The sequence below is a fragment of the Procambarus clarkii genome, chromosome 16 (assembly GCF_040958095.1).
Source record: "Procambarus clarkii isolate CNS0578487 chromosome 16, FALCON_Pclarkii_2.0, whole genome shotgun sequence".
NCBI lineage: Eukaryota > Metazoa > Arthropoda > Malacostraca > Decapoda > Cambaridae > Procambarus > Procambarus clarkii.
The window spans coordinates 27,636,108-27,650,990 of record NC_091165.1 but is presented as its reverse complement, the minus strand read 5'-3'; the positions used below and the strand labels follow the sequence as shown (position 1 = coordinate 27,650,990).

At 35.0% G+C, this 14,883-nt stretch overlaps 2 protein-coding genes across 5 annotated transcripts in view; both read left to right on the top strand.

The window, feature by feature from the left end:
• The window catches only part of LOC123760006 (myogenesis-regulating glycosidase), a 58,671-nt gene extending 49,513 nt beyond the window's left edge, over nucleotides 1-9,158 (top strand). For all 4 annotated transcript variants that reach the window (XM_045745344.2, XM_045745343.2, XM_045745346.2 and 1 more), the window contains 2 exons: nucleotides 876-2,364; nucleotides 4,212-9,158. In XM_045745344.2, the coding sequence (XP_045601300.1) occupies nucleotides 876-2,364; nucleotides 4,212-4,610 (1,888 nt within the window). In that variant the 3' untranslated portion in view covers nucleotides 4,611-9,158. The remainder of the gene's footprint in view (nucleotides 1-875; nucleotides 2,365-4,211) is intronic.
• A 3,169-nt stretch (nucleotides 9,159-12,327) lies between these two features.
• LOC123760005 (uncharacterized) overlaps nucleotides 12,328-14,883 on the top strand; it is a 105,755-nt gene continuing 103,199 nt past the window's right edge. The window contains exon 1 of the mRNA XM_069325380.1: nucleotides 12,328-12,544. The gene's annotated coding sequence lies outside the window, so the exon portion shown is untranslated. The remainder of the gene's footprint in view (nucleotides 12,545-14,883) is intronic.

The following is a 14,883-nucleotide window of genomic DNA, read 5'->3' as shown; positions in this document are numbered from 1 at the left end:
AAAACCCAACATGCAAAATAGATACTAGGAATGTTGTAACATCCATTATAAACATTATTAATGCAAAGAGCAAGAGTTTCAGTCTCATTTCTATGGCTACCATCTCACATAGGTATTGTCCAGCATGATGACACAGATATGGAAGCTAAAACTGCATGTGATAAGCCTTAAAGTGAGTTGGATATGGGCATTCCAATCTCTGCTGTAAAAGCTGCAATATTTCAGGAAATTAGGGAAGACAGAAAAGCAGTTACTGACACACACAAAGGCCAGAAAGCAAGACTATAAAAAGCTATGACATGTTTAGAACCGAGAATTATGTGTACGGGGAGAGTAAAACATCCACTAGACAGTGTGACATTGTAATTGCCAGAATTAGGCTGGGATATCAATATCTATGGCGGATGGCTGCAGATAATGAATCCCCCAATAGTGAACATTCCAATTGTAAACTATGTGAATAAGAGCTGGGACATACTTTCCAACACTATATCTGTGATTGCCCTGTTATAAGTGACTTTAGACCAAATGGTATGAGGTACTTTGAGCTCTGTAATTACTTCCTACACTCAGGAATATTGGAAGATATTTTTGTGTTGTACCCAGATTTTGCTAGTGGAGGCTATTTCATGTTCTCTCCTGATTTTTAGTTAGAGCTGATTTGTTCTTGTATTGAGGCCAATAATTTCTTCCCTGATTCCATGTATGACTAACCATCCTGTGAGATGGAAATATTAGATGAACTTGTAGCTAGTTTTTTATCTAGACTGTTTAATCTTTCATACATAATAGGGTAACAGCACATTGCTGTGTATACCTAAGCTTGTTATTAAAAAAAAGTGATCTACATGTAACATAAATGTTTTTCCTTGCAGGGATATGGTATGTTTAGACTGGACTGGGTTGGCTCAGTTACAGCTCCGCAAATTGTATGCCCAAGGTGATGTTCAGTGCTACTCAGTGTGGTGGGGAGCAGCAAATGAAGAATTTAAACTTAGAGATTGTTTGAAAGCAGACAAAGAGCATGGAGTATGGTGGGGGGGTGGGGAAATGAGTGAGGGTGGATTCCCGGTCACAAACGCAAATATTGCACCTGAAAGAATGGTCACCGGCAAACTTGGAAGAGATTCTTGGGGTCAACTTTTACGACATACGTGGCTTTCTGATCGGGCTTCTCTTCTAACCCTACCAGAGAGTTTCAGTGGACAAGTCTCCATTAATTATGAGAATGATGGGCAAGTATGTTTAGAAACTGGACCATACCCATCACTGATAGCTCCATTACCAACAATGGAATACCATCTCTGCACAGCTCCCAATGTGACTTCTCTTATATATTTCATGCACCAAGAAGCAGTTAACAAAAGAAAAATTGTTGTTGAAGCTTCCTCTAGTCTTGTCACACACAAATCTTATGTGGAAGAAAATCAAAATACAGAAGCACCGCTAGGTCATCCAAAGGCTGTTGGACATATGAATGTTTCACGGAAGCCACGTAAAATATTAAAAGAAATCTTCAAAAAAGAGGTAAAAGATCGTGTCCAAGAAAGACTTGAGCACCCTGTTTGGGTGCCATGGATGCCCCCTGATAGACCGCAGCTCACACAAGAGGCAGTAATAGAATACGTAGAAAGTATTCTCAGTAAAAAATATGGACTTCAGGGGCATGTATTACTTCCACCTTCCTGGCAGGGTGAGCCTGGTGAACTAGAATTTGACCCAGATAGATTTCCTGATCCAGCATTATTGGCACAGACACTGAAAGATAAAGGCTTTCATCTGGCGCTCACTATTCACCCTTTTGTTAGTGTTGGGGCTTCAGCGTTCAATAGTGGGACTAGGGAAAATCTCTGGGTGAGACAGAAAAACTCCTCGCTACCTGCACTGACTAATTATGATGAGAGTCATCCTTCAGTGGTTACAGATTTTAGTAACCCGAGAGGAACCAAGTGGTTTACATCTCGCTTGCAACACCTGCAAAAATCGTACAAAATTGATCGTTTCCATTTACAGCCAGCAGATGCTCATGCTCTACCTGTATTTCATGAATATCACATGCCCCTCCCAGGGCCTGATTCAATATTAGTATATTTTATGGCTTCTGTAAGTGCTGTATCACCACCTGTGAGCACTGAAGGGACAGTCACTACACCGATGCCTCCAACCTTCCTGACACTTGGTACAGCAGATGGATCCTGGAGAGGTCTTGGAACACTGGTGCCACGTGTTTTAACCCTGGCTATGTTAGGGTATTCCTTGGTTGATGTCGGACCCATTGGTGGCATAGCTAGACATGGACATGTTCCTGAGCGAGAACTCTATATACGATGGTTGCAAGTTGCAACATTTCTACCAGCTATGCAGGTTAGTACTGATCATTTTTTCCTCACAATCCTGTGTTTGTCTTATGTTGCATATAATTTATTGCATAGTGATTATGAAGCCCTTTTTTGCAATATCCCTTGCTCATTATTCAATAATTTGTTATCCAAATATAATGCTAAATTATCTGTGAATAACTCATTAGATCTATGGTTGAACAGTCTTCTCATATTACCAGTTGAAGTGAATTTCTGCCTTGCAATTCTTCACCAGATTTCCCTTTATATTTTAATAATAATGCATGTCATAATTTATACTTTATCTTTAATTTCATGTATGATGTATGTTGAATTGAGCATTTCTAAATACAGTGTATCTAATTGAAAATGAAATAAGTTTATTGAGGCATAAATACACACAAAGGGATGAGGTAGCTCAAGGTAGTCTCACCCCATTCAGTACAACATGTTCATATATATATATATATATATATATATATATATATATATATATATATATATATATATATATATATATATATATATATATATATATATATAAATACACATCACAAACAATAAGCATATTACCGAACATCTGAGTGATAAACATATACATGCCTTCCTCTACACATGCAGTATGTTACCAGACGTACACACAAATACTTGTATGACTAGTAACACAGACAATTTACAATAGACATTCAGACAATTCAACAATCTTGGTGTATATCTAAGGCTTTTATATTTCAGCTGTCTTTCCTTGAAGCACTCATTTGCATAGTGACCCATCTTTTCATTCACTTGATTTTATGTTAATAAACCAATACTTTCCCTTGAATAACCTATATTTTCTAACACATCACACTCTAGTCTCTACTTCATTTAAACCAGATACGTATTTATGTACAGTATTTCTATACAAGAAGGTACATTGGGTTGAGAAAGTACATATATTGGGGGTTTGAGTGTAACATTCTTGCAAAGCCACTAACACACGCACACAGTATTTTGGGCAGGTCCTTAAGCTATACATGTACAATAAAGGTAATAAAATAATAATAATAACTTCATTATCATAATGTAGTTATTATTATTATTCATAATACTGTATCTACATTACAAATTGATGAAATACTGTAGATAATAATGATGATGTTGAATATCTAAAGTACTAACATGGGTGAGTGGGTAGCACAAGATGGGAAACTATGAGGATGACATTACGTAATTTTTGGTTATACTTTTGAATAAGGCATAGGTTGGACAATTTTTTAATTCATTAGGCAGTGAGTTCCTACTGAATTAAAAAAATTGTTCAACCTATGCTTTATTTAGAAGTAAAACCAAAATGTACCTAATTTCATCCTCATAGTTTCCTACCTTGTGCTTCAAACTCACACTGTATCGTGTACTACCCACTTCCCCAATATTAGTTCTTAAGACATATATCTTCACCAGTGTAATCACCTCTGTCAATTTATATTGAAATGAAATATATTCTTCACAAAGATTATAAATATTGTACTGTATTTCCACTTACTTACCATATTTTTGTTTTTCCTTATTTCTTTTTCCTTATGTTTCCTTTACTTTCCATTTTTTTCCCTTACCACCATTGTTTTTCTGACAATCCACCTGTTTCTAACCCGCAGCTCCTGCCAGAGCCAGGTTTAAGTCAGCTATTTTATTTGAAGACAAATACTGTACATATTTTATAGGCAACATTTTGTCAATATGGCAAGTGAAAAGATTATTAATACAGACATTCCCCATCATAGAAATGAAAAAGCATATCTGTTTGTTATACCCGCATAACACATAAATTAAAATTTTATTAGTTTTTGGTTATTTAGAACAATTAAGCTAATTTGTTAAATAACCCAACAGATCAGTGTGCTGCCACATATGTACGACAAAGAAGTAGTCAATTTGGTGACTGAGTATATAGAGATAAGAAAGACCATGGTTCTTCCTCGCCTCCTTCAGAATGTTTCAGACGCTCTTGAGCTGGGAACTCCACTAATTCACCCCCTAGCACTTTTTGACCCAAATGACACTGAAGCTGCAAAGGTGCATGATGAATGGATTTTAGGGGAAGACCTACTCATTGCACCTGTTACTGAAAGAGGAAAACGAAATCGAAATATTTACCTCCCAACAGGAATCTGGAAGGATGAAATTGATGGCAATTTACGACGTGGAGGACGATGGCTCAAAGATTACAAAGTTCCTTTAACAAAAACACCACACTTTACCCTTAAGTCAGTAGAGGGTAATGCCCGATAAGCATCTAGAATGATTGTTTTTTTCAAAATGTGATCAAAATACTCGTCAAACTGTAAAGATAGTTTCCCAACTAAATTATTGACATATATTTTCTTGGTAGTCTCATGGGATTCATAAGGTGGAAATTACAGTACCTTCATTAGAGTTTAATTCATAAAAACAAGACTTGTGGTTTGCAAAATTATTGTTTAAAACAGTGGGTAAGGGGTGACATTAATGACTGATGTTTACCTGAATTTACCTGAGGGCCTTTATGTTATTGTATTCTTAAAGGGGCAATCATTTCAATATTTAAGAGCATATTAAACAAAATTCATTTAATTTCAGTTTGACAGTGTTGAATTCTTGTATTTTATTGATTAAAGATGAAATTTTATTGAGAACATGCTAAAAGTATTCTCTAACAAGACCTTGCTTTTTTGTTCAAATGTAAAAACTGTATATATTTTAACTGTACATAAAAATTCATACCAGTTTACCTTATTCATTCATTCATGTATTTGTATTACCCCCCCCCCCCATGTCTCACGTTTGTGGAGGAGAGAGGGAAAGAGCGCAACAGCCTGGAGGAACAGACCGCAACAATGTAGTGTAAGTAGGTACAGCTTAGAGAAGGGGGGGGAAAAGCTATGTATTGTTGTTGCTAACCGGTTGGAGGCATACAGCAAAACTGGACTGCACATTGAGGTGATATCTGTAAAGTAAATATGATATCTGTAAAGTAATGGCTGGTTTTTTTTTATCACTGATATCACATTTTTTATGTATGGGGCTGGAACATGTTTCTCATTAATTAAGCAAAGCCCATACATAAAGTTTTGTTGTTAATGCTTTTCTGATCTGAGAAATACAGTATGCACCAAATGTGGGAATTTTGACAAATATTTTTAATTTTTGAAGAAATTAAATAAAATTTTAAATAATTTTTTTTGGGGCAAGTCTTACCTTTTGGCTTGAGCTCTAACCCTATTATAAATACTGTTTATATTATATTATAAATATTATAAATCTAATCTTATTATAAATATTTAGCTGATTTAAAATATTCAGAATTCACTGCCAGCATGTATACTCTACATAAATATTGTATATGCATATTGTTCATGCATACTTGGCATATTCCTTATATGACTACTGTACTGCATATGCATGCATGGCATGTATACTGGGAATATTCTCTACATGAATATTGTACATGCATACTTGGCATGTATACTAAGGCTGCATATTGGGCATATATATACTATAAATGCATACTGTCCATATATACTTTAAATGCATATATATGTAAATAATTGTGTATGTATAACATGTATACATATTATGCATGTATAATACACAGGGATACTGTGCATGTATACTCTGCAAGTTCCAAGTAATGGGAACCTGAAAACATGCCACAAAGGTAACAAAAAATATATACATGAATGTTGAGTAATTAATGTGATATAGTATATAATTATTTTCTGTGTGTTGACTGCTGTCTAGTACAGTACTTAATTGTGTTGACATTGGTTACATTTCGATATGGTTGTGATTTAATATATACTTAGGTAATTGTACTTCTTTTATAAATAACATTGTTTTCCACATGTTTATTTTATGAATTACAGTGCTAGAAGTATTAAGTTTTTGTATAGTATATTTTATACATATAAATCTTCTCTGAATGCCTTTTATTCTCTTCTCTGAAGAGAATAGTACATATTCTCTTCAGGCATACATACATACATACATCTCACACACACATACATTTATGTTATATATTTGTTTAATTAGTGTCACTTGGCTCAAATATTACTGGATACACATCTGTATAAAATAAATGTAATAACTGAATATGTTGCATTCTTAAAGTTAGTGGTCAGTAAGATGGAGCTAGAATTGTAGAGAACAAATGATCATGTAGTACTGTGTAGCTGTGCAGGCAATACAGTGTGTCACCATATTTAATGTTTAAATGATAAAATGGTAACTTACACACTTGCTCATGTTGTTACTGAGACCAGAAGCAATTTGTGGATATCTGTAGCATATAATTCATTATGATATATGATGGAGTCAAGGAAGAAACTAGGCAGGGAAGCATAAAGGAACTAAGAGTATACAGTATATAAAATAACATTTAAAGACTCTGGTTGTAAATGTCAAATCAGACAAAACGATTTTCACTGACGAATTTTGTTCGCATATTAAGTAGGATTAATTCATTATGGAATTAAAAAAGTATATATTGTATGCATATATATGTACAATGCATACCGGATTAGTAATCAAATGAAGAGTTTTATGTACAGTATATGGGTTAAGTATATAAGAGAAAATATATTTGAAATTCAGTGCAAATTTGACTCAGGGTATAGGTTCATAATGGACATAAGGACCACTACCTCTAATGGCTTCGTTGAGGACAGGAAGCCGGTGGCTTGTCAAAGGTCCCCCCATTTGTCCTAATGATTTTATCAAGCTGGATTTTAAAATTCAGAAGTAGTATTAAATTATACTACAGTACTGGATAACATGTGTGGAATTATTTAGAAAATGTTTTTATACAAAATAGGTGTACATAAATTAAATGCTAAAATACTTATATAATTTTTTGAGCGATGAAATATAAGTCAGTTGAATGTGTACACTGCATTTCTCACAGATGAATATTTACTGAACAGTAGCATGTGATATTTATTGAGCATTTCTGTTACAGTTTGTAATTCAAAACAAAATTTGTGTATGAATAATTGTTCATGATTCATTTGCTGTTCATGTTCTTTACTGCTTCTCAGCCTTTTATTTGCCATTTCGTTTGTATATAAGCTATTCATGCAGTTTTTAATCTTTTCTTGTCACATCTGTTACACCAACCAAATACTGTTCTGTACCTGCCCCCATGTTACACAAACCAATATCTTATGTTCTGTACATATTTCCATGTTTCATCAACCAGTACTCTTTGTTCTCTGCTTGTTCACCTGTGTTACATCAGCTGGTACCATATTCTCTGCTTTCTGTGTTACATCAGTCAATCCCCTCTACTCTTTACTTACTCTGATGTTACATCAGCCTATACTATGTTCTTGCTCCTGTGTTAAATCAACCAGTGTTCTATGTTCTTACTTTCCTGTTACATCAGCTTGTACCATGTTCTTTACTTTTTTCCCCTGTTACATCAACCGGTGCCTAGTGTTCTTTGGTTGCTCTTTATGCCATCTCAGTCCATCTGCATCTTTGACTTCCTTGTGATAAATACAATTAAGTTACTAAGCGTACTAAAGCGAAAAAGGATTCCAACAAGTGACGACTCATTACACAAAGTGAAGCAAGACCGGATGAACAAATAGGAAACAAAAAGACTGAAGTGAAAAGTATGATACAAGAGGCCATTAACTAGGACTATACTCTGAATGCATGCGGTCCCTCGATCTTTGCCCCTCAATCAACAACAAAACTTTGAATGTTGCCATACGTATAGCTGTATTACTATCATTGCTATCACAACAGTGATATCAATGATGTCCTCTATGTGTAAGTTTGTACAAAGGAGCCAAAAAGAGAGATTCTTTCTTGTGTCAGTTAATTATTGTACTTCTAAGTAGTAAGAGTTTCCTCTAAAGGCAAGTAAAGGCCAGTTAATTTACCTAACAGAATGTGTTACTGTACTTAGTGCATAACTATATATTCAATCTTATGTATAATTTGGATTGTTCATAAGATACTTGTAAAAAGGATCATCATAAGGATCTCCTTTTTCCTTAATATCTTTTATATTATATTCTCTAGTTTAGGATTTTGTGTTATGCCTGTAAAATATTTAATCACACAAGTGAACTGAATCAGAATTACTAATATGCATTAATGTTTGTATACAGTGACTGCATTTGTTATATATATAACTTTTTATTGAGAATAGTTTGCATTATCAGCATATCTTTTGTATAACAGCTTCTTGTATTTTAACTCATATAACTGGAGAGAGAAGTCTAACCTCAGTTGCAATGCTACATTCCATCTATTTTGTAATGTCTGGTTATGTAATAATGTGTACTTAATTTGGTAGTATAACTGTCTCAAACAAAATTAAATGTAGACATAGACTGATTAGCAATTGGTTGCATTTCTTTATGTGATGACTTTATGCATTTAAAATTATTAAATGAGATATAATAGTTACTGATATTGTTTATTATATTAGTTAATACTTGTACAACAAAAATCATTACAATTTGAATAGTGTTGGACTTCAGGATGACCCAATGACTTGGTTCACATAAAAGTGAATAATGTGTTTTGTGGCACCATCCTGTGTTTGGCATTAAATATGGCACTAAATATTTTGAGAAAAAAAAAAAAAGAGTTGGTTATGCCTGATGTACATAAATGAGTGTCATATTGTCAACATTATGATATTTTGTATAAAATGTGTGGTGCTTCCAGGGCAATCTTTATGTCAAAAATATGTGGTTATAAAGAAATTTTATATAATTTATTGCTGTAATATATGTTTCACAATAAATGTAGAGAATATATGCAATAAATAAACCCCAAAGTTTTTTTGTTTGTTAAATTTTCCTTAGTGCTTAAGTGTTAATTTTGCCAAGTTATGGTATGTTATTTGATAAGAATTCTATCTCATCCAAAGATATTAAGGGTAGTAACCATCAGGTAAAGCAATTAAAATGGTTGATTATAATGTTATGAGATGATCATCTTTGTGCCAAATGTTTTACAACAGATCTTCAATTAAGGAACATCTTAGCTGAATTCTCGAAGCAAATAATACCCTACGCAGCACAACCCTGTTTGATACTCAAACTACACAGCTGCTCTGTGAATTTCACTCAAATTAATTCTCTGCTCATATGCTGATGCTAATAACTTGCATGTTGTTACAACAATGAAATAGAAAGAGGGTACAGCATAGTTATATATAATAAATGCGATTCAACCACACATTCTGATAGCCGAGAAATTTAGCCCATAACATCCAATACATTCATACCCAATGAGCAAAGCTACCGAAAGAACATTAGAAAGTTCCTTCGTTAGCCTATGAGAGCTGCAACTTGTTTAGCTAAATGAATTTGAGTGTTCATTTCCTGAGCCCATTAGCCTTTTACACCACTGCTCACAATCTGTCCTCAGGCCAGGCTCTTTAAACTGGTCCCTCCCCCCAAAAAAGATGCGTTCATCAATTTTAACAAATAGTGTACTAACAATTTTGTTTGTGTTAATGGTATATAATTATATACCATTAACACAAACAATTAGACAGTATATAATTATATACTGTCTTAAGAGTCCTATGCATAGTTAGGCATAAGTTAAGTAAGATTAGTTTTTTTAATTAGTCTATAGTTCAATGTTTTTTCTTTAATGTTTCATTGTGTTTTGAAATGAAAATGGTTGAGTTTGGAAATATTTTAACATTAACGTTACCTGAAAATTGATTAAAACAACAAAAATATGTCCTTAAGTATTTCATACTTACGAACCTGTTCATCTTTTTAAAAAAATTGGCGGCTTTATTTACATTTATTAAACAGTTTATGAGCTCCGAAGCAACAGGTGGCTGTTTATAACAATAATATCATTTGTTTGGGAAGTTTTTATGCTCACAAGTTATCAATTAAATGCAAAAAAAAAGGGCCAAAGATTGAGAAAAGATGTAATGCGCGGTTCTATCCCTTAAATTAAAACAAAACAAGTTTCTTCTCATTACTTATTCACCTATTCCCACTTGAACAATTACCCCTCTTTCGAGCATCTTTAATTTTGTTGTTTGAACTTATATGAATAGGTCTTAACGAGTATTTGGCCAGTGTGAAAGTCCACTTATGGATGTCAACGAACAAACTAACATTAAACATCGAAAAGACTTACTACATCTTATTTGGAAGCAAATCATCAAATGCAATTCAGCTACAGATAGACAACATTAACATCAGTAATAAAGATGATGGCAAGTTTCTTGGCCTATTCCTAGACAAGAGACTCAACTTCAGCACCCACATTCAACACATAACTAAGAAAGTCTCTAAGACAGTTGGTATACTCTCCAAAATCAGATATTATGTTCCTAACTCTGCTCTCCTCTCACTATATTATGCACTAATCTACCCCTATCTTAATTATGGTATCTGTACATGGGGGTCTACCACTGCAAACCACCTTAAGCCCATCATCACACAGCAAAAATCTGCTATCAGAATAATAACTAACTCTGCTTTCAGACAACACTCAGCTCCCTTGTTTAAATCCCTAAACTTGCTAAATATTAACTCCCTCCACACATTCTCTTGTGTCAACTACATTTACAAAACCCTGTTCTTAAATGCAAACCATGCTCTGAAACTCTCCCTGGACAGATGTAATAGGACCCATTATCACCACACCAGAAATAAATATCTCTTTGATATCCCCAGGCTCAAACTTAATCTGTGTAAACACTCTATGCAAATTAAGGGACCTAGTCTATGGAACTCACTCCCTAGTGAATTGAAAAACTGTAAAACTTTTGCCTTATTTAAAAGCAAAACCAAAAAGTACCTAACTTCATCTATTTAGTTTCCTACACTGAGCTTTAAATTTGCTCTGTATACCTAGTGTTACCCAATCTCCTAATTTTTATGTAATATCAAACAACCTTATCATTGTGTTCATTGCTGTCTTCTTTTATGTGCTAGCCATATGCTGTATTGTGACTACCAATTTTTGTCAACTACCATTCAAGCTGTCATTGCAATCAATCATATATTGTTTCTGCTGTATTGTGCCTACCAATTTGTTGTCAACTACCATTTTAAGCTGTCATTGCAATCAATCATAGCTACCTATGTGCTTTAATATACTGTACCTATAATTTTCTCTCATCTTTTTTTTTCATTCCATGTAATCTGTTTTCATTTTTTTGTCTATAAACTTTGCAAGTATTTACCTCCTTAAAATTTTCTTAGATTAAGGACCTGCCCGAAACGCTGCGCGTGCTAGTGGCTTTACAAGACTGTAATTACCATATTTGTATCCTTACATTCCTTATGTACATTCTTGTATATGCATAAATAAATAAATAAATAAATAAGTGTGCGGCAGTGTTGCCAGATTGGGCTACAAATAGCGAATTGGGCTACTTTTGAGAGCCCCGCGCTCCCAAATTTTTAATTTCGCTACTTGCTACTTTTTGGGCTTCCCTGTCCCATATTAACAGGGACTTGATGAAATTAACGTCTAAATGACCCCTCACTTGCTCTAGTGCTCTTGGGAGGTGGTGATCTTTGTGGTATTTAAATACTCCGAAATTACCATCTCTTTTAAGGGTCTGAGCAGGTGGTGGAGAGGGTTAAGGCGTACCTGTTATGCCAGTTGCTGGAAGGCTTCTGTGCTGGCTAGGGTTCGAGTCTTCTGGTGGGAAAGTGTTCTAAAGTTGTATACATATATATATATATATATATATATATATATATATATATATATATATATATATATATATATATATATATATATATATATATATAATATGTGTGTATGTGCAGAAATAATATTAATAAAACAATTAACATCGTGTAGTGTACTCTATATATCAAAATATATTACCTTGAAACCCATATCATTCATTAAAAATTAAAAGATTGGGCTACTTTTATTACAAATTCGCTACTTTTAGAGCGTCAGCTCGCTACTTTCAGCAATTTAGATCTGGCAACCCTGGTGTGCGGGGCGTCGAGGGTGAGGAAGGTGGCGGCCGGGAGGGTCCTGCTGACGGGGTCACTGGTGCAGCAGTTCTTCAGGCATTACCCGCACAGTGAGGGGCGGCCCGGTTGCTTTAGGACAGGGCGAGCCGACAGGATACACCATGATAATACTGCAGGAGCCCCGTATACCTTGCTCTGTTGCGTTGATTCTCCTCTGGGGGAGTTGACGTCACGGCGTCCACAAGCCAGGTACAGTTAAAGTCGTTGTGTGTACGGCACTACACTCTATTGTATAAGGCGATTACTGTGTACAATGTTATCTGTACCATACTACTTGTGTAAAGGAGGAAATGTATATGTTTATCTCTCAGAATGTTCGGTAATATGTTTATTGTTTGTGATGTGTGTCTTATGTATGTATTAACACGATGTACTGAACGGGGTGAGAATAGCTTGAGCTACCTCATCCCTTTGTGTGTATTTTACCTCAATAAACTTATTTCAATTTCAATGTTATCTAAAGTATTGTCTAAGTTATGTGTATGGCTAGTATTAATGCTATTTGGTTTCAGTTCGAAAGCTGTAGTTTGCTAACGTAGTGATTATATGAACAAATCCACAAGTTGTTGCGGCAGTTGATTGATTGACAGTTGAGAGGCGGTACCAAAGAGCGGGTTCCCAGACGCGCTCTAGTCAACTGTTCCACGATATGGTAAGAAAATTGCAACCTGGTGTGCTACTGCCCCACCACGAGGCTCCCGAGGCTTCCACTAAAGCCTAATCTGGGTTTTACAAAATTACCTCATGTACTCGTGCTCTGTCAACCAAATACTTCTACCTCTGATTTTACTTCTAACTTCATAAATATACTTCACTGTGTATACGTCAATACACATAAATAAACAATACAACATACATAGGTTCGAACCCTCATCAAGGCCCTTGTGGATTTGTTCATTTGATATATCACGTCATTGTGATATGTGTGTATATAGTCAGTATGTTACTATTATAGTGATACTGCAGCCCCAATAAACTCGGCAGACTCCTATGTTAACACTGCCCAGCATAGACTCGAATAATGTATCTCTTGAGAATTTGCATTACCTACTGATAGGTCCGATAACTGAGGTAGACCTGACCAAATGTAAACTGTGTCAGCAAGATTATTCGCCCACCTTCCGTCACTGTGTGTTGGAGTGCGAAAAGGTAAGTGAATTTAGAGACAGCTCTATAACAAATGTTCAAGAGATTTGTAAATATTTAATTCAAAGTGATCTGCCACCAGAAATTTTAGCCAAATATCCCCAGTTTGCTAAGTGTTGGTAGTAAATGTGGGTGATTGTAACCTTTCCACCACTGCCACTGATGTAGTGAGGTGTGAAAGATATTGATATCAATATCAATTATAATATGAAACTAGTTCCATCATTTAGAAACCAGTTTTTATCCAGCTCTTTTCTGAATATAAACGTATCAATTTGTACCTATTGTTTCGTGTTCTATTTTGTATTAATTTATCACATACATATTTATTACTAATTAATCGCAATCTTGACCACCTTAATTGGCGGCTGAACAACAGATCGATCATTCTTACTCGTGTTAATGGCTAAAATCTTTTAATCTTGTTGAATGTTGGAATAAAATATTTTCTCTTGCTAATCATTGGAACAAACTATTCGTCCTCTTCTTGACAGCAGAGAAATCATAGGTGTGAGATTACTTGATTGTTTCAAGTGTAGGTTAGACAGGTATTAATGATTTCGGTTGGATATAAGAGCGCCCTCATATGGACCAATTGGCCTCCAATAGTTTTCTTAATTCTATGTTCTCATTCTTACTCTCGATGATGGCTCAAGCAAGACATTCGTACTCTTGCTGACAGAAAAGATCAGTCTCACAGTTACCAATAACGACAAAAAAGATTATAGATTTTGTCAGAAATTCGTCCATCGTACCAACAAAAACATAATTACATAATTATTAAACAAATATCAGCAAGTAGGACAGCCTTTCACTGCTGTCGCGGTGATTGAAGCGACACATCAACTAATAATGCAGGTGGCTAGAACAGTGTTGCAGGAACGTGGAGCAATATACGGCCCAGTGTTGCGGGAGGCTGCCAGCCAGGTGTTGAATCTTTGTCATGCTCGGCAACACTCTCGTGAGAGCTTTTGTTAAGTAGCCTCGCACCTCCCAACATAAACAATTTTCTTTAACCTCAATATATCGTTTTTCCCTTTATGATGACGTACTTTCTCTTTCATGTTCTCTCTCTCTCTCTTGCTAACTGTACTTCTCTCTGTGTGTCTGTTTCCATCTCTTTCGCGTCAACGCGAAATACAGTAACTCGAGATAAGGAAAACACAAATATCTTCGCTCTAGATTGAGGCAAGAATGTAGCAGATAAATGGAACAGTGCAATTATAACGAGTCTTCGAGCTGAGAGGACTGTCTCATGAGGAAGGACTGAAGGAAGGAAGGTTCTGAAGGAACAAAACTTCACATTTAAAATTTAAATGCCGGTCCGTCTATAATTACCCAAATCTACCCAAAACTACTCAAAGCTTCATTGAAGAACTGTG